The sequence below is a fragment of the Melospiza georgiana genome, chromosome 22 (genome assembly GCF_028018845.1).
Source record: "Melospiza georgiana isolate bMelGeo1 chromosome 22, bMelGeo1.pri, whole genome shotgun sequence".
NCBI lineage: Eukaryota > Metazoa > Chordata > Aves > Passeriformes > Passerellidae > Melospiza > Melospiza georgiana.
The window spans coordinates 9,122,960-9,146,994 of NC_080451.1; the positions used below are offsets into that span (position 1 = coordinate 9,122,960).

General features: G+C 49.5%; 1 protein-coding gene across 1 annotated transcript in view; it reads right to left on the reverse strand.

Moving 5' to 3' along the window:
- Nucleotides 1-320: 320 nt before the first annotated feature.
- SKI (SKI proto-oncogene) overlaps nt 321-24,035 on the reverse strand; it is a 99,365-nt gene continuing 75,650 nt past the window's right edge. Inside the window, exons 3-8 of the mRNA XM_058039370.1 lie at nt 9,814-9,939; nt 9,226-9,341; nt 7,510-7,781; nt 6,836-7,137; nt 4,786-5,016; nt 321-2,891 (exon numbers count right to left, since the gene is read on the reverse strand). Of these exons, the coding sequence (XP_057895353.1) occupies nt 2,703-2,891; nt 4,786-5,016; nt 6,836-7,137; nt 7,510-7,781; nt 9,226-9,341; nt 9,814-9,939 (1,236 nt within the window). The 3' untranslated portion in view covers nt 321-2,702. The remainder of the gene's footprint in view (nt 2,892-4,785; nt 5,017-6,835; nt 7,138-7,509; nt 7,782-9,225; nt 9,342-9,813; nt 9,940-24,035) is intronic.

Below are 24,035 nucleotides of genomic sequence, written 5' to 3' on the forward strand. Positions count from 1 at the left end.
ATTTTTGGGGTTTATAAAGGGAGTGAAACCATCACAGATCAGGGGGAAAAACCCAAACAAGCAAAATTTCCAAAGCCAGGCTTCCATGAGCCACCACAGGAGCAGGGTCTGTTCTCTGTGTGGGTCCCAACACGGCAGTAAAGCAGAGCACAAGAGACTTGAAATGCACAAAAATGATCAGCTACAGCTACAGTTGTTTAGTTTCCCTTGAAGAAATAAGTGGATAATACAGATCTGGAAATCATAAGGCTGAGAACATTTTTCTGCATACTGCATAACAAAAGAACCCCTTTACATAAGACAGTAATAATGCCCATTAATGACTATATGGCAGAGTTTAATCCATGCATATGATTTAATAATCGCAGAAAAAAACATACAAAGAAAATAAAACCCCACATTAAAAAAAAACAAACAAAACAAAACAAAAACAAAACCTGCTCAAGCATAATCAAAATTCCTTTTGCATTGCACTTTAGAAGGAGAGCTGCACCTAGAGCCAGTCTCCAGTATCCCAAACACACAAGGGCCAACCCCTGTATCCACAGACAGGTTCAGGTCATGGACTTGGTGTGACTGTTTCTTGCTCCCAACAGTTTTACATTGTCCCAGAAATTCCACTCCTTTCATATTTCTTCTTTTTTGTACCTAAAACATATATATATATGAACTTCTTTGTTAATGCTCACAGTTACTATAATGGTTACTATAATGGTTTCAAGCAAACAGCTCTTGTTTAAAAAAAAAAAATCTCTCTAATGTACTGTAAGTAAATACCATAATTTTAGGATTGGAAGCCGCTTTCTGTCTACTGGGAAATAATTTTGAAGCTTACATAGTTTGCATTAATGTCCAAAAGCAAATAAAGATTACTGGAAATATGTTTCTTCTTTTAGAATAACTCTGGGTATGATGATGCATAGGGGGTTCTCCTTTTTTCCTTTTTTTTTTTAAATTTTATTATTATTCTTTAAGGTAAAAAAAGTGTCAGCATTGCCTAGAGAAGATGCTGAGAGGAAAAATGAGCTGGAAGGCACATCTGCAGCCCCAGATCACATTTTCAGTTGCTTGAGCGTGTCAGAGGTGAGTGTTTATGGGTGAAAATTAATTTTCTCCTGATCAGTAAAGCACCAGCTTTATTTGTTAAGCACTTTTGGGAGCATCTCTGCTGCTCCCCAGCTTGGGTCATACACAGCCACAAAACCAGGTTCTATCTGAACCAGCAGCACAGGGGGAATTCCTGCTCTGGGGACTCTGGACCTGCTGGATCCTCCTTTGCTTACAGGGACGCTGATGGGAGGTGTCAGTGGTGGCAGATTGGGTTCATGGTTTGCACAGCTGTTAGGGCAGAATCTCAAATGTTTGACATGTACATCTTAGAAACACGGAATAAAATGCAGAGTAAGATTCTGACAAAGTGCAGGTTTAAAAAAAAAAAAAAATATATATATAAAAAACCTCAGCACCACCCCCAAGGCAGTGATGGTTTGCTGCATTGTATCCCGGGGCCGCGGCTTGGATCCCAAAATTAAAGTAATTTCTCTTTTTAAAAACAAAAAAAAGTTTTTTAAAAAAAGATGTAGGCTTATTCACAGCAGCAAAAATGTTGGTTTTCTGTTCTGTAGTATCCGACACTGCAACGTTGGACTCTCCTTGGGCACAGAAATCCTGACTGACAGTTCGGAATGGAAGCAGGGAAATACTGAATTCATGGTAAGATGGTGCAACAAGATGAGTTTTCCAGAAAACTGAAAGCTGAAGATTTCAGAATGACTTCAACACACAGATGTCTCTGCTTTGTTCCTCTACCAACTGATCATCCATTTCCTTCCTTTCTTCTTTCTCTCTTTCTTTTCCCAAGGCTGACGTGCTCCTGGGTGAAGTCTCTGAACACAGGGGGGTCTGTGGGGCTGGGCTGGGGCTCTCAACCCAAGCCCTTCTGCTCCCCTCATCCCCTGCACACTCCTGCAGCTTCCCTTCTTCCTGTGTCCAGGGCAGGAAATGGACATCATTCATTCTAAGGAAAAAAATCAACTTGGAAAAGCACTCTGAACTTCTCCTACGCCCACGTGACGGGATGGGACCGCGATGGCTTCTGAGATGGCTGGAAAACTGCTCCTGACATGGATGGCATCATCACCAAGAGGGGCTTCTGCACAAAGAATCCCAAAGCCTATAAAGTCATTAAAAATTGTGCATCGAAGGTTTTTTATTTTTTGTCTTTTTTTTTTTTTTTGTTTTGCTTTTAAAGGTTCATTATAAAAATCTTGTTAATTTTTTTTTTAATACCAAGTCTGTGTAATGAATTCTTTTAAATAGCTTGTAAGAAAAGTCGGTTTGTTTTTAAATTCCAAAATGTTCCAACAGGCAGGAGAACACAAAGCCACTGCCGTGCTCACCTGGGACTCCGGGTTCAGCTGGACCACACTGCTTTGCTTAGAGTTTGCCAGTAGAAAATTTGCTGTGGACTTAAAAGTATTTTTGTTTACAAACACTTTGTGTTTTCTAGGCACAGTAAGATGTTGTGCTATATGGATTGGGAAAAAAAAGAGGCGGAATTCAGTGCTTCTGTTCTAGAGAGTAACAACATTTGCCTTCCAGCTACTGAGAATCCATATTCCTAAAGTGTGTGCCAGGACACCACTACTCACACGTGCACTCCCAGTCCCACTCTCTCCCTCCCTGTGCTGGGGGATGAGGGGTCAGTTCTCCATGGGGCTCGAGGTGCTCTCACTGCTGGGCTGGCTGCTGGCTTTGGGCCACAGCTGTTCCTGAAGTTCCTTGACCACCTTCTCCAGGTGCTCCCGCGCCTCCCGCTCGTGCAGGAGGTCGGCGCGGAGCTGCTCCCGGTCGGCCTCGGCGTGCTGCAGCTTCACCTGCAGGTCCTCGATCTGTGGGACAGACAGACAGACAGGGCTGTGGGACACGCACCTTGCACCGGGCAGGGGAGCAAACAATGTCTACTCCACACATAGGATTATCAAGACAGAGGTAAGGAAGGAATTCCCTGTTCCCTTTTTCCATACACTGCTGCAGGACAGTGCCTGCTTAGCTTTGAAACCTAAACATCTCCACTGACTCCAGCTGCAGAAAGGAAGGTGAAAACCAGAAGAGTTAAGAAACACTTCAAGAATTCTTTAGTGCAGCAGAACCTGGTCACTTCTTCAAGCATGGCTGTTGTTTCTTTAGGCAGTGACAGCAGCTCAGCAAAGCAAACCCCAGGTGCTGGCACAGGGGATTCACTTTCAGCTCTTTTACAATTGTTAATGGAAGTGACCAGAAAGGGCCTTGGCTGCTGATGGGCCAGGCCTCCCCAGCTATGGATTAAAGCCTGCAGTGTCCCCACTCTGCTCCCAGCAGCACCTGCAGCTGCCCTTGGCCTCCCTGACCTCCCTATTTGGTACTTTCTGACAAAAAAGGCAGAGAAAACCCCCAGGACCGGAAGGTGCAAGTACCAGAAACAGCACCCAGTGAGAAAGGAAATGCCAGCAGTCAGCAAAGATTGCCATTTAACAGGGAAGGGAAACCTCCCATGTTTTGGGCTAAAATGAAGGTAAACCTCCACCATCCATGTTTGGATTTCAGTATCAAGGTAAGAAAAGGGAAGGTATAAACCACAGCTCCTCAATGGGCATTAAGCATCTAATACTTTAGGCCCAGAGGCATTTCCACCCTGGCCTGATGCTGTTTCTATCAGACTGAGCCTGTCTAGAGAACTGCGGTTTCCTCAAAAATAATTTGTGACCAACTTCCTCTTGCACCCCAAGCTGTAGCTACAAGGGTGTGTAAAGCTTTATTTTAAAATTTCTCAAGACTTAAGAACTTGACAGCCCCGAGCCCCCAGGCCAGCCCAGGCCGTGTTCAGCTGCCCTGGTGCTGCTCCCCAGGGCCCTGGGGGAACGCCCAGCGCAGCAGCCCCAGGGAGGCTCTGTTTAGTCTGGACACCCCTTATCAGTGAGACATCCTGTGATGCTGAGAGGAAGCCCCACATCATTTCCTGCTCCTGGCCAGACGTGTCTCAGCGGGAGCAGGCGGCCACTCCCCTTCCCCTTATCAGAGCCCTGGAGATTGTGAGCTTGGCTTCTGCTCTTCCCTCGTCCCTTAAAGCCACCACGCCAGGGACCTGCAGCTCCCACCTCCAGGAGCACCTGTGTCTCACCACAGCCTGCTCCAGCACTCCTGGAACTCCCTCTGCTGTGAGCTTTTCAGGGCTGAGTTAAACTATGTAAAGTATTTGAAGTACATATAAATACACACAAATTAAAGTTTGTTAAACAGAAGCTTTTGAGGACTATGAGGGAGCTAAAGGGGCACCTCTGTGGCAGGTGCATGGGATGAGGTTAAATTCAGGCTCCATTTTTTGCCCTCCTGCCCTCTGTTATGCCTGTCCCAGCTCAGGAGCAGGGTGGGTGCAGCAGGAGGGAGCTGAGGAGCTGCTCCAGGCAGGGGAGGGAGCTGAGGAGCTGCTCCAGGCAGGGGAGGGAGCTGAGGAGCTGCCCCAGCCCTACAGGGGACAGGAGGGAGCTGAGGAGGTGCCCCAGCCCTACAGGGGACAGCAGGAGGGAGCTGAGGAGCTGCCCCAGACAGGGACAGCAGGAGGGAGCTGAGGAGCTGCCCCAGGCAGGGACAGCAGGAGGGGAAGCTGAGGAGCTGCCCCAGCCCTACAGGGGACAGGAGGGAGCTGAGGAGGTGCCCCAGCCCTGCAGGGGACAGCAGGAGGGAGCCCAGGAGCTGCCCCAGGCAGGGGAGGGAGCCCAGGAGCTGCCCCAGCCCTCAGGGCCTCACCTGTGCTGAGTACTTGGCCCGCAGCCGGCCGGCCTCGCAGCCCTTGTCGCACACGCGGATCTGCCGCGCCTGCTCCAGCTCCCGCTTCAGCCGGATCCGCGACTCGTTCGCCTCCTTCATCTTCTTCTCGTTCTCGGCCCGCAGGCGCTCGATCTCCTTCCGCAGGTTGCGCTTGGCCTCCGTCGCTTCCCTCAGCTTCTCCTTCTTGGCCACTCTGAGGAACTCCAGCTCCTGGACACAGAGGCAGGTGAGCAGTGAGTGTGAGGGAAGCCATCCAAGCCACGTTCCCACCTCCTGCTGCCTGTGACCGAGGCAGCCCGGGGCTAAACCCCGCTCTGAACTCTGCACGAGCCCTTCTCCTTTAAATCCTGTGGAGTTCCTGCACTCCAGCTACCCTGAAGCCCAGGATAACAAAAAGCTCAGCGCTACAGCCCCATTTTGCTTTGTCAAGCAGAATAGCTGCGACCATCTGGGCCTGAATAAAGATGAACTGCAGTTGGAGAGAGCTCCAGCACCAGCTCCACGTTCCAAAGCACCCGACTGCAGTGCCTGGGCTGGAGCTGAAGGCTCTGAAGATGCACAACGTGGAAAGTGCAGCTCTGAGTGTCCTTTGTGTATGGAAAAGCTCAACAGGACATCAGAAATCAGCTCCATTTTATCAAGCTCCCCTCAAAAATCCACTCAAGGGAAGGACAGAACACAAACTGTGTCTTTCCTAGCTCTGGGGTGCTGTAAGTGACTGGGGTGAGCCCCAAGACTCCTGACAACCAGCTCATGGACTGTTCTGTCATAAAAGCTGGGAAACTCTAGGCTAAAAGCTGAAGCTGAATGGGAACCATATTTTGCTCTGGGAACTATTACTCCCCCTGTCCAGGCTGGAAGCTGCAGCCTTGGAATCTCAAACCCATGAGGGAACCATTAATTTCATGGATAATGATAAGGAACCTTCAAGGAACAAAGGAAGAAACCCCTAAGTTGTTAAAATACACATTCACAGCAAGCACAGAGATGTGGCTCACATTTCCTAAAGGGTTAAATCAGAAACTAAAGATCTATTTTTTCCCCCAGAAGCAGCATTTCCTCCCTGCCCGAGTCAAACCCTCCAGCCCTGCTTGCTGTGAAGTTGCACTGCAGGGTCATGGGAAATTCACTCTTTTGACAATCTCACTTCCCAGCCAGGCTGGAAGTTAGCTTGGCCATGCCTCTGGAAATACACACAGAGCCCCTGGAAGTACACACAGCCCCTGGAAATACACACACAACCTCTGGAAATACACACACAGCCCCTAGAAGTACACACACACACACATTATGCATAAATGTTTACTTTGAAATACATAAAACACAGATTTTGCTCAGGGCAACTAAAAAAGAGAGCATCACTGCAGGTTTTGTGTCTCAAACCAGGCCCTTATTTACTCCATCCCATGGATACCAGCCCCAGCTTGGGAACAGCTCCACACCAAGTATTCAAAGAGGACACACAAATCTAAGCTGGCTCCCCCTTCTTTTCTCTGCACTCTTTTTACCCCAGCTCAAATAAAAGGCAGTTCCCCCATCACTGAGCTCAGCCCTGACCTGTGCAGCCCTGCCTGACCATGGACACACTGATGGATCCAGGAATTCCAGAAATAAGGAGCTGCTTCCCTGCCTGAAGCTCAGCAGTGGGATGCCTGACAAAGCCCTTACTTCAGCTGTGGCCGTGTCCCAGGAACACCCTCCCTCACAGAGCCTTTAAAACTCCAGCTAAAGCCTCCAGAAATGTTTCCTGTTCAGTGAAATGAAAACAAAATAAACTCTGCTGGACTAGAAGATTTTTTCAGTAATGAAAAGATGTTGATTTTGGTAACCATGGATTTATAACCCAAGGAAAAACAGGTGGCAAGCTTAAAAACATAAGACTGGTTCCTGTGCTTTGGATTCCCGGCTGGATTTACAAACAGAGCCCCAGCAAAGGCTGTTGCTATTTGGGAAAAATGAGGCAATTCCTTTTCCAGAGCTGCCTGCTGGGCTGTACCTGGCAGGGCAGGGCAGGGCAGGGCAGCCTCACCTGGTGCAGGCTGCGCTTGGCCTGCAGGGCCGCGTTCAGCTTCTCCTCCTGCTTCACCCTCATCTTCACCACCTCGTGCAGGAACTTCTCTTTGGCTTCTTTGGTGTCCAGGCCACTGTCCAGGGCCTGCCTGAGGTGCTCCAGCTCAGCCTCCAGCCCGCTGCTGTGGGGGTCAGGGTGTGCAGCCACCTCGTAGGAGCTGTTGACGGGGGCTGGGGGCTGCATCCCAGGGGAGCTCATGTCCTTGGCAGAGCTGGAGGAGGTGAAGGATGGGGAGGAGAGCGAGGATAAGGAGGAGGTGACTGGAAAAAAGGAACATTGAAAATTAATTTTAAAATGTCAATAATTAAGACATAATTATATACAGCTCGTATATATATTATACAGCTCCAAATGTGCTGAGGCCCTTTTGTACAGAGACACTTGATAATCAATTTTAAATAGGAAAGGAAATTAAAAACCTGCTCATTTTATACTTTGATACTTGAAAAATGATGAAAATGCAAACTCGACTTAAGGGACCGAGTTCAATTTGTTTGAACTGTGACTGCACAACTCACATCACAAAGGTACCATGGAGGCACTCCCACAATTCCATTTAAACCCCACAGAAACTGCACAGGAACCCCTGCAAAAACCCAACCCAAACAAAGGCAGCCACAAGTGTCACTTACACTCTTCCCTGGTTTCTACTTCAATCTCTGCTTCCGACTCCTTGTCCTCCTCGGGGGCCGTGCTGGCCGCGGTGCTGGCGGCGCTGGCGGCGGCCTCGGGGCCGGCCGAGTGCTCGGGGCCGTGTCTCCTCTTCCTGGGCTGCCCCTGCCCCTCGCTGCCCCGGGACACCACCGTGGCACAGGGGGGGTTGCTCACCATCTTCTGCTGGGCTGGAGGGGCCAGCGCCACGTTGGGCGCCACGGCGCTCTCAAAGCTCTTGTAGGAGTAAAAGCTGCGTTGGGGGAGGCAGGAGGAGGAGAAAAGGGTCACAGTCCTGGCTTTGGGGGCTTCCCAATCCAGAGTTACACTGCAAACACCCACAGGGAATCCCACTGATTTCCACCAGCTGAGAACCTGCCCGTGGCACTGCTCAGTGTTTTAGTCCCTCGTTAAACCCAGGGATTAAACCCCACATATCCTAAGAGCACCAAGGAGATGAGACCTCCCAGAGCCTAAAAGCCCCAAAGCTGCTTCCTCTGCTCCTCATGGTGCTGCTGTTTCAACCAACTGCACAGCTGGACTTTCATCTATCCATAAATGTTCTGTAAACTCAAACCAGCACTTCCTTAAGGAAAACCATGGAGTGGAAAAGCATCTTCTTGTGCCTCTGATTCTGACACACACCTGAGTGTTCATGTGTAAAACCACAGGTACAACAACCAACAAACCTTTGGTTAAACCTTGGTGTTAAACAGGAGCATTAACATGACATCAAATACAAGGAATTTTGCAAAAAGCAAAGCAAAGACTTTGCAACTTCAATTTAGCACCTACAACTTGATGTGGTATCAGTTAAAATTTCTCCTGGAGCTGTTGTAGATGGGCTTTATCCAATACTGAAATCAGCCAGGTTTCTCACAGGGATACCAAGGACACTTCCACCAATTCTCTCCCTACCTAGTTTAAAAATTAGGATATGCTGATAGGCTTTTTCCCTTTTACTTTCCTTTTTTTAAACCACAGCTTCTAAGAAACTTATTCATAAGGGCAGCACAATATGTTCTCCATAATATTCCCTAAAAACACCTGGTCACTTAAGTCAAACTTTCCAAAGAAATCATCACCCTCAGGCAGAAACCTGGCTTGGAGCTTTTCAGACTGCCCAGCTCCAGTCTGGCACAGGGATGTTGAACTGCCCTGACACTTTGTGCTCTCAGTGTGACACCAAGGTCCCACCTGCTGGGGGTGACTCACTCAGGGCTGCTGCTGGCCTCGGTGTCTGGATAGATCTGACAGGCTGAGGAGCCAGGAACCCCCAGGGCCAGGGCACACAGAGGGGATGGGGAAACCTCTGAGAGCCAGGAACCCCCAGGGCACACAGAGGGGATGGGGAAATCTCTGCTGCCCTTTGGCCTCCCTGGCACGGTGGGGAGGGAGAGGCTGGAGCTGGGCTGGGACAGGAGCTGGTACCAGGGACAGGGGCCTGGCAGTGCCTGCACCTCCCTGACCCTGCCCAGGACCTTCAGTGACTGCACCCCAAGTGTCCACCCCATCTCAGCAGCCTCCACCTGACACTTCCATGGCAGGTGCCACCTTTAACCCTTCGCACACAAACCAGTGACGCTTTTTGTGTTTCCTTTCTGCAAACGAAACCCTGCAGCTGCGAACGCCCTGAGTGAGCACGGGGACAAAGCCAGGGGCAGCTGGCACCCCCTGTGCTGTCCCTGTGTCCTTACCTGTCCCGGATGAGGGCGGGCAGGTGGCTGGAGAGCTCCTTCTCGCTGGCTGACACCGCGGGGGACCAGGGCCGGAAGGCGGAGAGGCGCTGCCGCGGGTGCACGCAGCCGATGCTCTGGGGACAGACACGACATCGGTGACCCCAAAAACCTCTGAGAGCATCGACCCCCCCAGAGGGGCTGCCCAGGGCACCCTCAGTCATCCCCACAGCTGCTCCCCACTGGCCACGACCTCCTTGCTCAGGGGTTCTGCTGGCCAACGAGCTCTGTGCAGTTTGGAGGGATCACAAAGAGCTACAAACCCACACAAAGAGCTACAAACAAATCCTGAGCCTTGCAGGGTTCCTGTACCTCAAAGGCACAAGGGAATTCCTGACTTCCCTGGCACAATCCAGGTCAATGAGCACTGGAGGGTGACAAGGAATCTGGGGGGACTGTGTAGCTCAATGCTGACTAGGGAAAGGATGGAAATGTTACTAATTTAGAAACCCTGGGCATGTTCTTTCCCTCATTTTCTCCTCTGGTCTCAGAAGAGTGATGCTTTGTGCCAATTTGATCTCTCTTGATGACAAAATATTCAACAATCACCTTATTAGATGAACTGGATAAGGACCGTAACCAACTGGACTGTTTTTCCTTCTCAGAAGAAGCTGGAGATTGGGAAGCAGAGTCATCTATTTTGGGCTTTTTGGAAGCAGGGGGATCTGAAGAGACCTGAAACAAAAGCAGGAAAAATCAAAGTCAGATTCCTCATTTTGCAATCAGCTTAGAAACAAGTTATAAAGCAAAAGCAAATTTTGTTATTTAGAAGGAAGAAACTCTGGGTGTTTTTCTTCTTTTCTCAAATGCAAGGCCAAACAAAGGAGTGCAAACAAGGGGCAGACACAGACTGTGACATAACACACTCCACTCCTCCATGGGAGACACTGGGGTCAGGTGTGCACGGCACAGCAGAGATGGGCAGTGATCAAAGGGAGACACTGCTCCAAGCTGAGGAGAACTATCAGCTTTTTATGATTTTTGCATGCAGAAAGGTAAGTTTAATGTGGTTGCTGAACTGGAAAGATTATTTTAAACGAGAACAGAACAGACTTTGTTATTCTGTTTGCAGTGGTTGTTATGCCGATGACTTCACTACCCCACAGCTGCAGTGGATTCTGGGGGTGCTGCCAAGAGCTGCTTTGCCTTTTCCACAAGTGGCTCAGCCTGGCCCATAAATCATCCTCAAGCATAAGAAAGCCCTTTGGCAAGCAAAATCCCTTTCCTTCAACACTGTGAAGGAATAAAATTCCTATAGTCCCAGCGTGGCTTGCAAAAAAATTGGTAACTACTGGTTTAACTGGTGCACTGGGGATACCAGCTTGAAGGGCTGCCAGTACAAACACCTCTCACAGCAGGGAGGGAGAAGGTTCTGGACCTTGTGCTGCATCACGACCAGAAACAATAAAAGAAACATCCCAGCCCTGTTTCTGTTCCTTTTTGGTTTTTTTTGCAGTTCTCCACCTTTCCCCGTTCCCACTCAGCCTGGCTCCCAGAAGGGTGGCACAGCCACCCTGCAGTCATTAATAATTGCTCATATTTGCATTTATTTGTCTCATCACTGTGATTTTTGTGGGCAAACAAGTGTTGATCCAGGTGTGTCTGGGGTGGCAATAACCTGGGAGCCTGAAATGCTCCAGCCCAGTGACAGGAAGGATCTCATTTGCCAATGTCCTGTGCTCTGAAAATCAGTCCCCTCAAGGCACCTTCAGCTGGGAACTCAGAGAGTGCTCCTCCAGCTGCTGCTGAACCCTGAGCCCTGTGATTTAAATGATTTACCTGAAAAGCACCTGCAGAATTGTCCAAGTGCTCCCCAAGAGCTCTCTGACTGCGCCCCATCAGTGCCAGATCAGGAGGGAGTGACACCCTCAGCCCATGCAGAGCCTGCTGATCCCACGGGAGCAGGGCAGAGCCCTGTGTGCCCTGCCAGCCCATCTGGCATTGCCCTGTGTGCCCTGCCAGCCCAGAGTGCCCAGCAGGGCTCAGCACAGCATTCCCTGGCACGGGGAGCCTGGGGCAGCTTTCCATGCACAGCAGATGAGGGAGGATGACATGGGAGGGCTGTGGGGGTGTGTGTGCAACCCCCAGGACAAAATTAGCCCCTGCCAGTGCCAAATTGCAGCTCCATGGGATTTGCAGCAGATTCTCTGGGCACAGCTTCAGGCTTCCCCAGGGCTGCCCAGCCAGGGCACGGGCCCTCCCCTCACACCCAGCTAGGAAAGGGCATTCCTGGCCCTTCTCTAGAAAACACAGCACAAAGCACTGGGAGAGATTTGGTTTTGCTGGGGAGATGCTGCTGTGCAGAGTCAGTGACTGCATGGGAAAGGCATTTGGCAGGGCCTGCTGATCCCAGCCCATCCACCGGGGACGCGGAGCCGTGTGGGGAGGGGACCCGGCCTGCAGGCTGGGGAGGAAGGGGGGCTTGGAATGGAAAAGGCAACAGGTGGCAAGACTCAGCGTGGAACCCGTCCCTCCCTCCCCCCGTCCGTCCGTCTGTCCGTCCGTCCTGAACATTCTGTCCAGGCAGGAGCAGGAGCAGGACAGGCCCCGGGCTGGGCCCAGAGCAGCCCCCCAGCACCCCCAGCTCTGGGAATGGGGAGCAGGGACAGCCCCAGACAGGCTGGGGAGATGGTACAGCAGAATGATCTCGTTTGCGTTTTTTAAGGAATTCTCTCAAAATCTCTCTACTGTCCCCCTTTCACCTTCAGGGCTGACCCCAGGACAGGAGGGGCTGAGCACCCCTGGGAAATGCTGCCCCAATTCCATGTCCAGGAGCTGATCTGGAAACATGGGGTGCACTGGAAACAAGCAGCAAAGGAGGGGTGCACACAGGGAAAGCAGGGCTGTGCTCCCCCAGAGGAGGTGCTGGGGTTTCCTGCCCTGGAATCATCTCCCACCCCAGCACTCCGGGGAGCCCAGAGCTGGAGCAGCACCCCGGGCACTCAGGGTGCTGTGAGCAGGGTTTGGAGCTGCTGTGCTCACTGCTCCAACCCCTGTCCCACCTGCATTCCACGGATCATTCCATGTTTGAGGCAGAATTGCCTCTTGGCAGATGCTTTAAAAAACCCACCTCGGATTTAGGTTTCACTTTAACAAGGTAAAAATGCACCAATTCCAGCAGTTTCTACTACAGGGAGAGACTCAGATGTGGAACAAGGCAGACACTGAGCACCAAATCTGCTCTCCCTGTGACTCAGCCATTACATCCCACTGCAGGACACATTCCAGGCACCAAATACCCCACTCTGACACTTCCAGCCCAGCCACAGCAGCCAACAAACCTTGGGAATGGGGATGGTTTGATTTCATTTCTTCCTCTGTGCCAAATAATGAAACACACACCAAGCAAAAGAAATACTGAAAATCTGATCTAGCTTTCTTGCCATCTTCATAAACGATTTATGGAACACTCAAACAAAAACTCCAAAAGACTGAAATAAATATTTCCTTATTTCCTATTCATTTTTATTTCCATTGGAGGCAATTTAATAATCTGCTGTCAAATGGGCTTTGTGCTGGACACAGCCACTTGTTAATAAACATTTTCTCCAATCCAAAGATGGAACAAACTTCAGGATACAAAGTGGGCCCAGAAATGCTTACATGAAACATTTACTTAAGCTTTGGGACTGTTGGTTTCTGAAGAAAATTTTAGGGGAAAAATAGATACAGAAAGATTTATACAGTCACTAAAAAAAGCTTTCAGAGGTGCATTCCAAAGGGAAATTTGGGCCTGTGAACTTTGCCAGCCATTTTAAGGCAAACCGAAATGAGGCGGCTCAGCTTGGCCTGCAGCCAGCCAGGGCCACATTTGACATGTCAGATCAAATTTTCTACTTCAATTAAATATTACAGTAACAAACCATGAGACCAGTGGAAAGAATTTTTGACCCTCTCCTTCTCAGGAAGACAAACCTTCCCTGGAGCTCAGCACCAGGAGCAGAACCAGCAGCTGCAGGTCAGGCACCTCAACAACACCTTTTGCTACAAATGCAATGGAAAATGAGCCCAGAAATAATCTTGTATTTGAAGATGTGGGAGTGCTCACAGGTATGATTCTGGGTGTCCTAGTGTCTACCAAAATACATTTCCTGAATAATTCACTTTTATTTCCCCTGCTGTATCCCAGTGTCACACATCTGGACTGAGCAAAGGCTTTTGGTCCCTCCTCATCCTTTGCTACTCTGCCCCAAACCCACAACACGTGGTACTGAGAACTGGGCTGCTTTTGCCTTGTTAAGGATGAAAACATCAACAAATGGAAAACACTTAGGAGGCCTCCATACCTCTGAAGTTTTAGCTGGGAAATGTACCTGCAAAAATCAGCCCATGCTCCAAATCCTCCCCTACCCTGTGCTGATAAAACCTCCCCAAATTGGGTCTGAGCTGGGCAATAAATCCCAAATCCTGGTTAAAGACAGAGCTGTGGTAAAGCAGGGCAGTGGCACAGGTTTGTCTGAGCTGGTCGCCCTCCCCAGCCAGGCGTGGCTGCACTTTGTGCTGCTTCCACTGGGGAATCCATCCCTTGGCTCATCCCCTCCTTCAGAACAGGGCTGGGAAATGTGGGCCCTGAATTTCATTTATTCCTTTAAAAATAAAAGATTTCATGTCCCCAAAGCTACTGAGCTATCCCAACCCAGAGAAATCTGCAAAATTAATTGGCAAAATACTGCAAGGCTGCAGAATTCCATTTCGTATCCTTAAGGCAGGTGGAGATCAGAAACAATTGCACTGCAAAACCCAGCTGGAAAGGCAGGGACAAGCAGAGAAAATACAAAAAAGGGCTGTGAATGTGCAGTGTCCTCTCCCTGCGCCGTTGTCACCCGGGCTCAGACAGCCACAGCCCAGCCCGGGTGGGGCTTCCTGTCCCTGCCTGGGCACGGAGGCTCGGCCGCGTTCCCAGCAGGGCAGAACCCCCGGGCTGGGCTGCGAACCCCGAGAGAGCCCGGCAGGCCCTGCTGGGGGAACGGGCCCGAGAGCCCGGGGTGAAACACAGCACAGCAGCCCTGAGCCCACAGGGGGAACGGGCCCGACAGCCCCGGGTGAAACAGCACAGCAGCCCTGAGCCAACACGGGGGAAACAGGCCCGACAGCCCGGGGTGAAACAGCACAGCAGCCCTGAGCCAACAGGGGAGGAACGGGCCCGAGAGCCCGGGGTGAAACACAGCCCAGCAGCCCCGGGTGAAACACCGCACAGCAGCCCTGAGCCAACAGGGGGAATGGGCCCGACAGCCAGGGGTGAAACACAGCCCAGCAGCCCTGGGCACACGGGGAGAACAGGCCCGACAGCCCCGGGTGAAACACAGCCCAGCAGCCCTGGGCCCACAGGGGGGAACGGGCCCGACAGCCCCGGGTGAAACACAGCCCAGCAGCCCTGGGCCAACGGGGGGAAGAGGCCCGAGAGCTTGGGGTGAAACACAGCACAGCAAGCCTGAGCCCACAGGGGGGGAACAGGCCCGACAGCCCCGGGTGAAACACAGCCCAGCAGCCCTAAGCCAACGAGGGGGGAACAGGCCTGAGAGCTTGGGGTGAAACACAGCCCAGCAGCCCTGGGCCAACAGGGAGCCCCCAGCAGCACAGATCTGTGGATTTTGTGGTGCTCTGAACTGCAGAAAACATCTGAGCAAGCAGCGTCTGAGCCTGTTCCTGCTCCACAAAGGGCACGGTGAGAAATGCAAGTGGAAGCGAGAAAGAGAATTTCCAGGGTCTGTTCTGGGTGGCTTTCCTGGGTCACTTGGTGAGCACAGAGCAGTCACAGCCAGCTGAGCAGCAGACACAGGATGGGAACACCACTGACCCATTTTGAAAGGCTGCCATGGCATTTATCTCCTGCTTTTCCTTGGAACAGAAGGATGCAGAGTTTTATTTTAAGCCCAGGGAAGTGCTGGCTCTGAGTGGCCACTCCTCCTCCCAGGACATTTTTCAGGCTCCTGCTGGCACAGGGATTAAGAAGTTCCCCAGTTGTGTAAATGGCATTTCAGAAGGAATGTTCCTTGACCAGTGACAAGGATTCAAATCTGCTTCTGGAGGTTACTGAGACCACAATTCCCACACCTGGGAGCTGAACTTGGAATTTTCCACGTGCTGCTCTCACAAATCACAGCCCTGAGTCTCCCTAAGAGCCACATGAGAAGGGAGAGGGCTCTGACAGATTCTTTCAAATTTCTAGTTAAACTCAAATTTTAAAATGCCCACTGGAGGTTCTGCCATGTGGGAAAAGGGCCCTTTATCCACATCCTTTAAGCCTCCAGGAGCACGTTGCCCATGGCCAGAACACTTCTTGCTAAAGCCTCTTTGTGACGTGCTCCAGAAGTGATTAATAAGGTATTAGAGCCCTTTGTAAGGACTGCACTTTCACGTGGATTAGAGGAATAAATATATTCAGGTACAGATTGAAAGCTGGGGAGGGTTGTCTCCATAATAAAAAAAGCTAAAAATAAAGCTGTGCCACGGAGCTCTAAGAAGATTTACTGCTTGTCTACTGGAGATATTTAAAAGAGAAAAAACCTACCACACTGCAGTGTCAGTTCCAGGGAGCGTATGGAGCATTTGTTTTATTTTTCTTTCTTTTTTTTTTTTTACAATTTTGGTTTCATTGGGCAGGAATCCAGACTTTTTTCCATCTTCCCTTTTTTTGCTGCTCTGGTGGAAGCACAAGGACTCCTTTTCCCCTGTCATTTTGGGATGTGTGATTATGGCAAGTGTTTGCTTTCTATTCCTGCCTTGCCAGCACACCCAGGGTGTCCCCCAGGGGTGACCTGGGGGGAATCTGCACCAGCCAAAGCTGCCAGGCACAGGGGGGAAGGAGCTGTGCAAAAATCCCCCCTGCTCTCCCTGTCCCAGGGTTCTGTGTCCTCCCTGGCTCTGCACAGGGCTGATTTTCCATGCAAACACCTCCCCAGCTGGGCTGGAAGAACGGGATAGGAGAGGAGATGGTTTGGTCATGTTGGCAGCATCACCTAAAAAAACCTGGGAACTGAGTTTTTCTCACACCTGTGCAAAAATCTTTAATTTCTATGGAAACATCTCCAGAATTTACCACAGCACAAGTGAAAAGGGACTGGGCTGTTTTATTTCAGACAGTTTAAAGCAAAGTCCTGCAAGTACCCTTTGATGAATTCATTGTGTAAAGGCAAATTTAAATTATTTTCTAGAACACTCTACATAGCCCCTGGCATAAGTCATCATCCATTTTCAAAGCTTCTTGGCTAGCACAAAAGAAAGAAAAAAACCCTTTTCTCTCCTGTCTCAACATTTCTTCCCTTTTATTCCTTTAGCACAAAAATTAGGCCAGATGACATCTGCTGATTGAACACAAGGCATTGCTAGCAGGCTGTGCTCCAGCAAACCCTGCAAGCACCTCCCAGGCACACCCAGAGCCACAAACTTCAGCCTCAGATGAGGCAGAAAAGGCAAATCCCTCCTAATCCTCACCCCCTGCTGAAGCTGCTGGGATTCTTTGGGCCACTGCAATTTAGGAACTTTTCCCCAAGTTCCATGAGGCTTGGACATGATGAAGATTCTACCTGGAAACCTGCACTGATAAAAAATGCTCAGCCAGCTCACCTGGCTGTTTAACCCCTGATCTCTACAATGACGCTTTTAATTTATTGTTCTCCTGCTACATCCATCTTTGATATAAATATGGATCTATAAATCAACTCTTCAAATCTTCTACTAATAATGACTTCTTAATAGCCATTCTCTCGGTGCTAAAATTCTATAGTAGTTGCTCACAAAATCAGTATTTCCCATTCAGAGTGATTCTGATTCCTGCAGAAATCCCAGAGAACACAGAGCACAACCCCATCGTGGGGTGAGACCCTCAGCCCAATGGGAACGCTGAAATCAGCCAGAATAAAAAGGAAATAAGCCAGAATAAAAAGGAAAAGCCATGTGAGAATGTGGCTATCTCAGTGTTAATAAATCCCTCCAATGAAGCACCCCTGATTTGTTGATTTTTCTGGTTAAAATCCCTCTGCAAAGAGCTGATCATTTGTTACACGATGTCCTTGCCTTTTCCCTCTTGGCTGATGCACCTGGAAGCTTTTCCACTGGCTAAGAGGCTGTTTTGCCTTTCCAGTGGAAACTAAAAGTTACAGCTTGAAAAGAATTCCCTGCCCTGTGGCTGGAATCAGAACAAAACAGCTGAAATCCCCTTGCCCAGGGCAGGGCAGGGGGCTGAGCTCAGGGCAGGGCCCCTTTTCCTCTGGTGCTTTCTGGCAGCAGCTCCAGGGGTGCCCTGACAGGAGCAGGGCAAGCAGAGTGACCAATGTGGCCAGGGACCTGTGGTGCACACACAGGGAGGGCTGGCCCACAGAACACTTCTGGAGCTGGGAAAGAACCAAGTGATGCCATCAGGGTCAGCGAGGAAAAGCAGAATTCCCTCTGTGCCCAGTTTGTGGGCTCACAGTGCTGGCAATTAAAAAGCCCTTTGTGAACAGAATTTTCTCCCCACATTTTCTCTGCCATGCAGGCAGGCTCTGCTGCTGTTACTGACTCAGGTTCCAGCTCCATCTGCTCCTGGGGTGTGGGGACAAGTCCACTCTGCCAGCCAGAACCTCAGTTTGGTCTCCAGTGTTACATAAAAGGAGCAGCATTCCCCTTGTGACTTCCACTAACTCCAGCACAGTTTAGGAAGCCAAGAGAGGAGAGAGGGAGCTCTAAAACTGATAAAACTGATGGGGGTTTGATGCTTCTCTTCTCTATGGTACTTCTTGATGCTTCTCAAACTTCTCTGTGGTACCTGGGGATGGAGCTGCCAAGCTGATTTGGGTGTCCCCAAGTCCCCTGGGGCACAGAATCTGCCCTGCAGAGCCACCAGCACCCAACCTTTTTAATTCTGGGAGGAAAAGCAAACAGCACAAAGAAAACCAAGTCAGTGCCCAGCCCTGAACAATTCTCCCAGTCCAGCTGGAGAATTCACTGTCAGCCCTCACCCTAACGTGGCGTTGGTGCCAGGCTGGCTCTCCTGGGCTGGCACACGTGTGTGAGTGTGTGACACTGCTGCTGAGGGCAGGGCCAGCACCCTGCCAGCCTAAGCTGGGACAGGAGCCTGACAACATCCCCAGGAATGACCTCAGAGGCTGAGGAGCCACTGGAGCACAGCAAGCACAGCGCCCCTGCCTGCCCTGGGCACACTCACCTGCAGTATTTACATTATTTCCTGCATCCCACTGCAGGAAAATCCATTTTAGCATTTTAGCAGCACATCTGGGTCATTTTTTGGTCATACAGAATAAAAACTGTGCAAAACAATTGGGATCCTCAGGCTGCACAAAGGCAGCACTGCCCTACATTTATTTTTCACTGAATTTCATTTATTTGAGATGACCACAGGGAAAGCTCAGAGCATTCTGTGTGCAGTGACAGACACAGAGCCAGCACAGTGAGGTGGAGGGAAACACCTGCAATTACCTCCAACACCTTCACAAGTCACTGTAACATCACCACAGAATCTGAATTTTCTGCTCCACCCAGCGCCCAATGCAGTTTTTAAACCCAAGCCTGCTTTACATAAATATCAGTGAAAGTCAATACATAGGCCATGGATTAATAGTCACAAATCCTATTAAGGTTACAAGGCAGAGCCATGGAAAACCCCCAGTCCCAGTGGGAAAAGAAACAGAGCAAGCCCTCAGATCCCAAAACCTCACACCTTGAGTCCTTCTATCAGAAGATGACTCAAGAAGAGGGGCAACCATACAGTTATAGATATTTTAGGTAATTAAGATAACTATTTTTAAGTTATAGGTATTTCAGCCAATGCCTTTAAGTTCCTGAGCAAATTTAATATCCTCCAAAGGAACTCAGTTTTCAGTCAAGCCCTGCAAGAACACACTGAGCAACTTCTCCACACTCACAAGAGAGGGAAAACCTAAATTCTCTGCTTCCAGAATGTTTTGAGAGCTGCAGACAGGCAGATGCTTCCCTGAGCAGCAGACAAGCTCGGTGCTCTGCAGTTCCAGGAAAGGCACAAGCAGCTCATCCACTTTAAGGCACATTTATTACTCCTGAACCTCCCAGAGCTCCCAGGATAAAGGCAGACAACCAATTACAGTCTTAGACTTCCAAAGCTCATTTTGCTGCCTTTAGAAATAAGCATCACATGCTCCTTCCACCAGACATGGAGTTAAGGAGGGTTAGGGGTGGTTTAGGAGGGGAGGAAGGAGGAGGAGGATGAATGAAGGAGAGGAGAGAACCCTTGAGTTTGCTCTTTGAGTTTGCTCTTTTTGCCACAGCAGCTCTGCTGTGTCAGGAAGGGTTTGCTTTGGAGGAACCTTCCATGTTCCAGTGAGTGATTTGTCTAATCAGAATTCATTTCAGCCACAACACTGGGGTGATGCACTCAGAAAAGGATTTTTATCCTTTGGTCACCTTGAGAAAAGAGAAACACTTCCAACAGTCACCAAAAATTTAAAATAACTGAGCAAAACCACCTGGTAGGACTGCTGGGGTGTCCTGTGCAGGACCAGCAGTTGGACTTGGATGATTTTTTTGGGTCCCTTCCAGCTCAGGATATTCTGTAAAAATATTATCTCTACACTGGGATGTTCAACGTGAACCCCATCACTGCAGAAGAAGCCTTTAGCACATTGTCTTGTCCAATAAACAGAATTTTGACAAAAATCCCACCCGTTTCTCTCCTTTTCCCCAACATAAACTCACCTTTTGACTACAGGTAAGAGGAAATGCCCCATGTGTGTGAACATGGAGAGAGAAAGACACAACATTTCAAAAAACCTACTTTGTGTAACATCAGATGAGGCAGCAAAAGATAATTTGAAGGGAGAAATGGAAGGGGAATAGGATGGGCAGGAGGGGAAATCTGGGACACTCCAAGAAGGCTCTGAGTTCTTGTATAACAGGAGAGATTTGGAGCCTTTAGGGGAGAAGTGGCTGAGCAGTGCTGAGAGCAGCGTGACTGCTCAGCCACATGGGCTGTGTCTGCTACAACTCTATTAATAGGAGAGCAGAGAGGGAGCTTTCACTGTGCACAGCCCCCAACAAAACCCCTCCTTTCCCTCCCCACTGCATCCCCCTGATGGCCACAGTGACAATGTGGGGCTCAGAATGCCCAGAGCCCCCAAAGGGCTCCAGTGCCCCCAAACCAAACCCATCCACTGAGGGCCCCCAGGGCACTGCCTGGCCCCAGCTCATCCTCACCAAGCACTCAAAGCTCTGTTTGCCTCTGGTCAGAATTAACAGGCTTTAAACACAGATTTTTAGGGCTGAAGTGCAGAATTTAGGCCTGGCTTGGTGGGTGTACAAGTGCTGTTTGTGGTGCCCCAGCAATAAACACGGCCCCTCCCCACTTGGCTCTCACTTCTCACTTTGCTGCTACAATGCAAGTTCTATTCCACATCCCCCTTCTGTGTGTGCCACGGGCCTGACCCCCATAAAGATGGTCAAATAAATATCTGGTGACCTCACAAGTATGAAAATAAGCTTATTTGAAAGAAAAAGTATATCTTCAGGGGGTTTGGCAGTAACTTTCAATTATTTTTAATTGCCTGGAAAATTAAAGTAAGAAAATAGTGTGGTATAAATGTTAGGGCACATTATTAAGCAGTTTTCATAATATCTTAGCCATAAGCTTAAGAGACAAAAAGGGTTTTTTTAAGCCTAGGTCATCTGTTCAATATGAATGGCCTGTCTGTTCCCAGACTTCCTCAAGGGGTAACTGAACTGAAATATTCCATGATAGAAACCAGATTCAGTGTGACCTGGTAGGCAGAGAGAACTCCCCAGAACCTTCAAGCTTTGGGTTTAATTACAAACCACCACAGAGCCTGGACTGCAGCCCAAGAGCAGGAACACAAAGAAAGGGGTGAGGGAAAGTTTGGAGCTCAACATCCTTCCCCACTTTCCTCTGCTTAAACCATGGGGTGAACTTTGATTATTGTCAACACAACCAACTTCCAAACTGCACAGTAAGCAAGATTTCCAAAATATCAATCCAAGGCCTTTCTTTCTGTGTTTCTGCTCATGGAATTCTGCTCTCACAACACTGACACTGCACCAAACCCAGTATGGGGACCAACACACAGCTGAACTCCAGGCCTCATATTTGATTTTCTGCTTGTGTCTGATACTTGGAAGCCTCAAATCAATTTGGGTTGAACTTTTCTAAGGCAGCCTCTGATGCAGTGATGACACACACAAGGCTTTAAGAAATACTGGAGGTTAAAACCATGGTGAGCAGCCAGACCTTACACAGCAGAGGTTTGTGCTGTCCATCCCCTGGGCAGAGCACAGCTGTGATGTGTTTTGCCCACAGGGTGATATAAACTGGCAGTAGAGCCTGACCTGAAAGTCTCAGGTCAAGGCAAAGCCTAACTCAGCCCCTGAGTGCACGAGAGCATTGCTGTCACATCAGGGGAGCTGCACAGTGTCACTGCTCTGGGACACTGAGGGTTCACAGCTCTGCACTTCAGGGCTGTTTTCATCCATCCAGCACACAATGATAAATAAATAACAAATCAGGGAAGGAGGTGGTGTGTAGCCATCTAGAACAGGGACAGGAAATCTCTGTCTGATGCCAGGAGCTGAAGGGAGGGTGGATCATGCACAGAAGGGACTCAGTAACCATAGGCTGAGTTTGCAGGAAATTGTGGTAAAATGGGCGAAGGGCTCAGATCTGTGGGGTGACAACAGAAATGTCAGAGATCTGCAGTCAGGCACAAAGTGCCTTCCCCTGGGAGGAAGAACAGAACTCTGAGCCATTTCCAGAGTTCACATTTGGCACAAGGTCCTGCAGGACATTGGGTACTCCTGGGCCACTCCATCTGTGTGTGCACCACACATTCCACAGAGACAGGGATGAACACCAGGGAGATGTCTGTGTGGAAAAATGCCCTGACATCCTCCCAAAAGGACCAGCAAAACCTCCATGCCAGTGTCACTCATCATGCCAGCACAATCAGTCACATCCCAGTGAAGAATCCAACAACAATGCAGTGCTGGGAGATGGGTAATCCCAAGGTTTGCTTTGATCTCTGGAGTTCTCCATAAGGATAATTTAACCATTCTTACACTGCCACAGCTTTCCTTGCTTTAAAGAAGCAAAAAACTCCAAGAATAAAGTGCTGTAAGGATTTCACACAGCTGCAAATCACCATTCACTGAGGGGTCTCCTTCACAGAAACACCAAAGGAAAAAGGTGCACAAGTCAAGCATGAAAGAAAAATCTGAAATTAGACTGATCCCCTGGTTCCCTAGTGCAATCCAACAGAAAAGGAGAGCCTGGACAGACAAATTAAAGGATGTTACTGTTAGATCAGGAGTGAGATGTTCCAACCAAACATTTGTATTTAATTCACTGCCTGCTTTCCCATGACACTGTGCCAACAGCCCCTAAACATTTACCTGCCTCACACTACAGATCTCTCTGTCCCATTTTTCTGAGATTGAGTATTAAAAAACCCCAAGCAGGTTAACTTGAAGGTTTAACAGAATATACCTGTGCCAGGTGAAGCCTGGGGGCTGCAGGGAAGGATCTCACTGCTCCCTTTCCCAGTGGGACAAAGTGTGACCTGAAAATCCCTTTTCTCTCCATGCATGGAGGAGGTGAGGAACCCCACAGACCAAGGAGAAGGGGACAAGATGGGTTTGATGGAGGGATGACTCCAGCCAGGGTGGATTTTTGTCTCCCCAAGGAAAAACCCAACAACCTGCTGGTACAAACCCAGTGTCTGTAGCCTGAAGCACAGGGAAGCTGACATTTCACCTAAACACAAGTGAGACTGAGAAAATCAAAGCTCACCTCAAGGAGAGTTTTGCCAGCCACTAAAGGAAACAAAAACTATCACCTTTAGGTAGATATAAACCTAATTTAAGTGGTGCAAGAACCAAAAGCTTCAAAGGCCTCAAACACATTAAGGCAAAAATCCTTTGCAACCATCAAAGCTGTTCATACACAGCTTGAGAATTATTGTCCAAGAAATTCAGGCAGGTTCCTCCAAGCAGGAGAAGAAAACTTCTGCTTAGGAGGGAAAAGAACTGAAACATTGAATTGAATTCTCTCTGACAAAAATCACAATCCTGCTCTCAACAAGGCCAAGTTCAGGCAACTTCCCTAAGAAACAGGCTGAGCTCTACAGCAACAACTGCACGTGGAACAGGGATGGGGCTGAAGCAGCAAAGCTCAGGGGAAGGGAGAGAACAAGCCCTGAAACACCAAACAGAATCCCAACCCCTCATTAGGGAGGACAGATGAATTTGTGGCAGGGGAGGTGATCATTGCCACTGCTGCTGTGGGGCTGGGAGGAAGGAGCTGCAGATAATGCAGGGCTCAGCTGCTCGGGGCAGCAGCTGCCCCCAGATGCCCATTGCAGGGAAGGAGCCAGGAGGTCACGGCAGTCACGATTATTTGGAATGAACAGGGGGAACAATAGCTTGGGGCCCTGTGTCTTCTTGCCTTTCTCGTGCCTTTTGTGAGCTGCTGCCTTCCCAGAATAGCTGGCTGCACTCAGGGCAGCTCAGGGGCTGCCTCTGGACAGGCCTTTTCTCCCCTGCAGCTCCTCCATTTAAAAGGAAAAGTGACACCTCCATCCCCCCCATTTGTGTGCCTGGCTCCCCAGCACTGACCAGGGAGCCAGGGGGAGCTTTCAGCTTTAGCAAGGGGTGGAAAAAAGCTCAAAACAGACTCAATCCCATGAAATTTGTTTTGTCTGACCCCTCTGCTCAGCTGAATTTCTCTCCCAGGACAAAGCTAATGCTTATACTGCAGGACACTGGGGCAAACCTGTCAGAATCTCAGATTTTCCTGG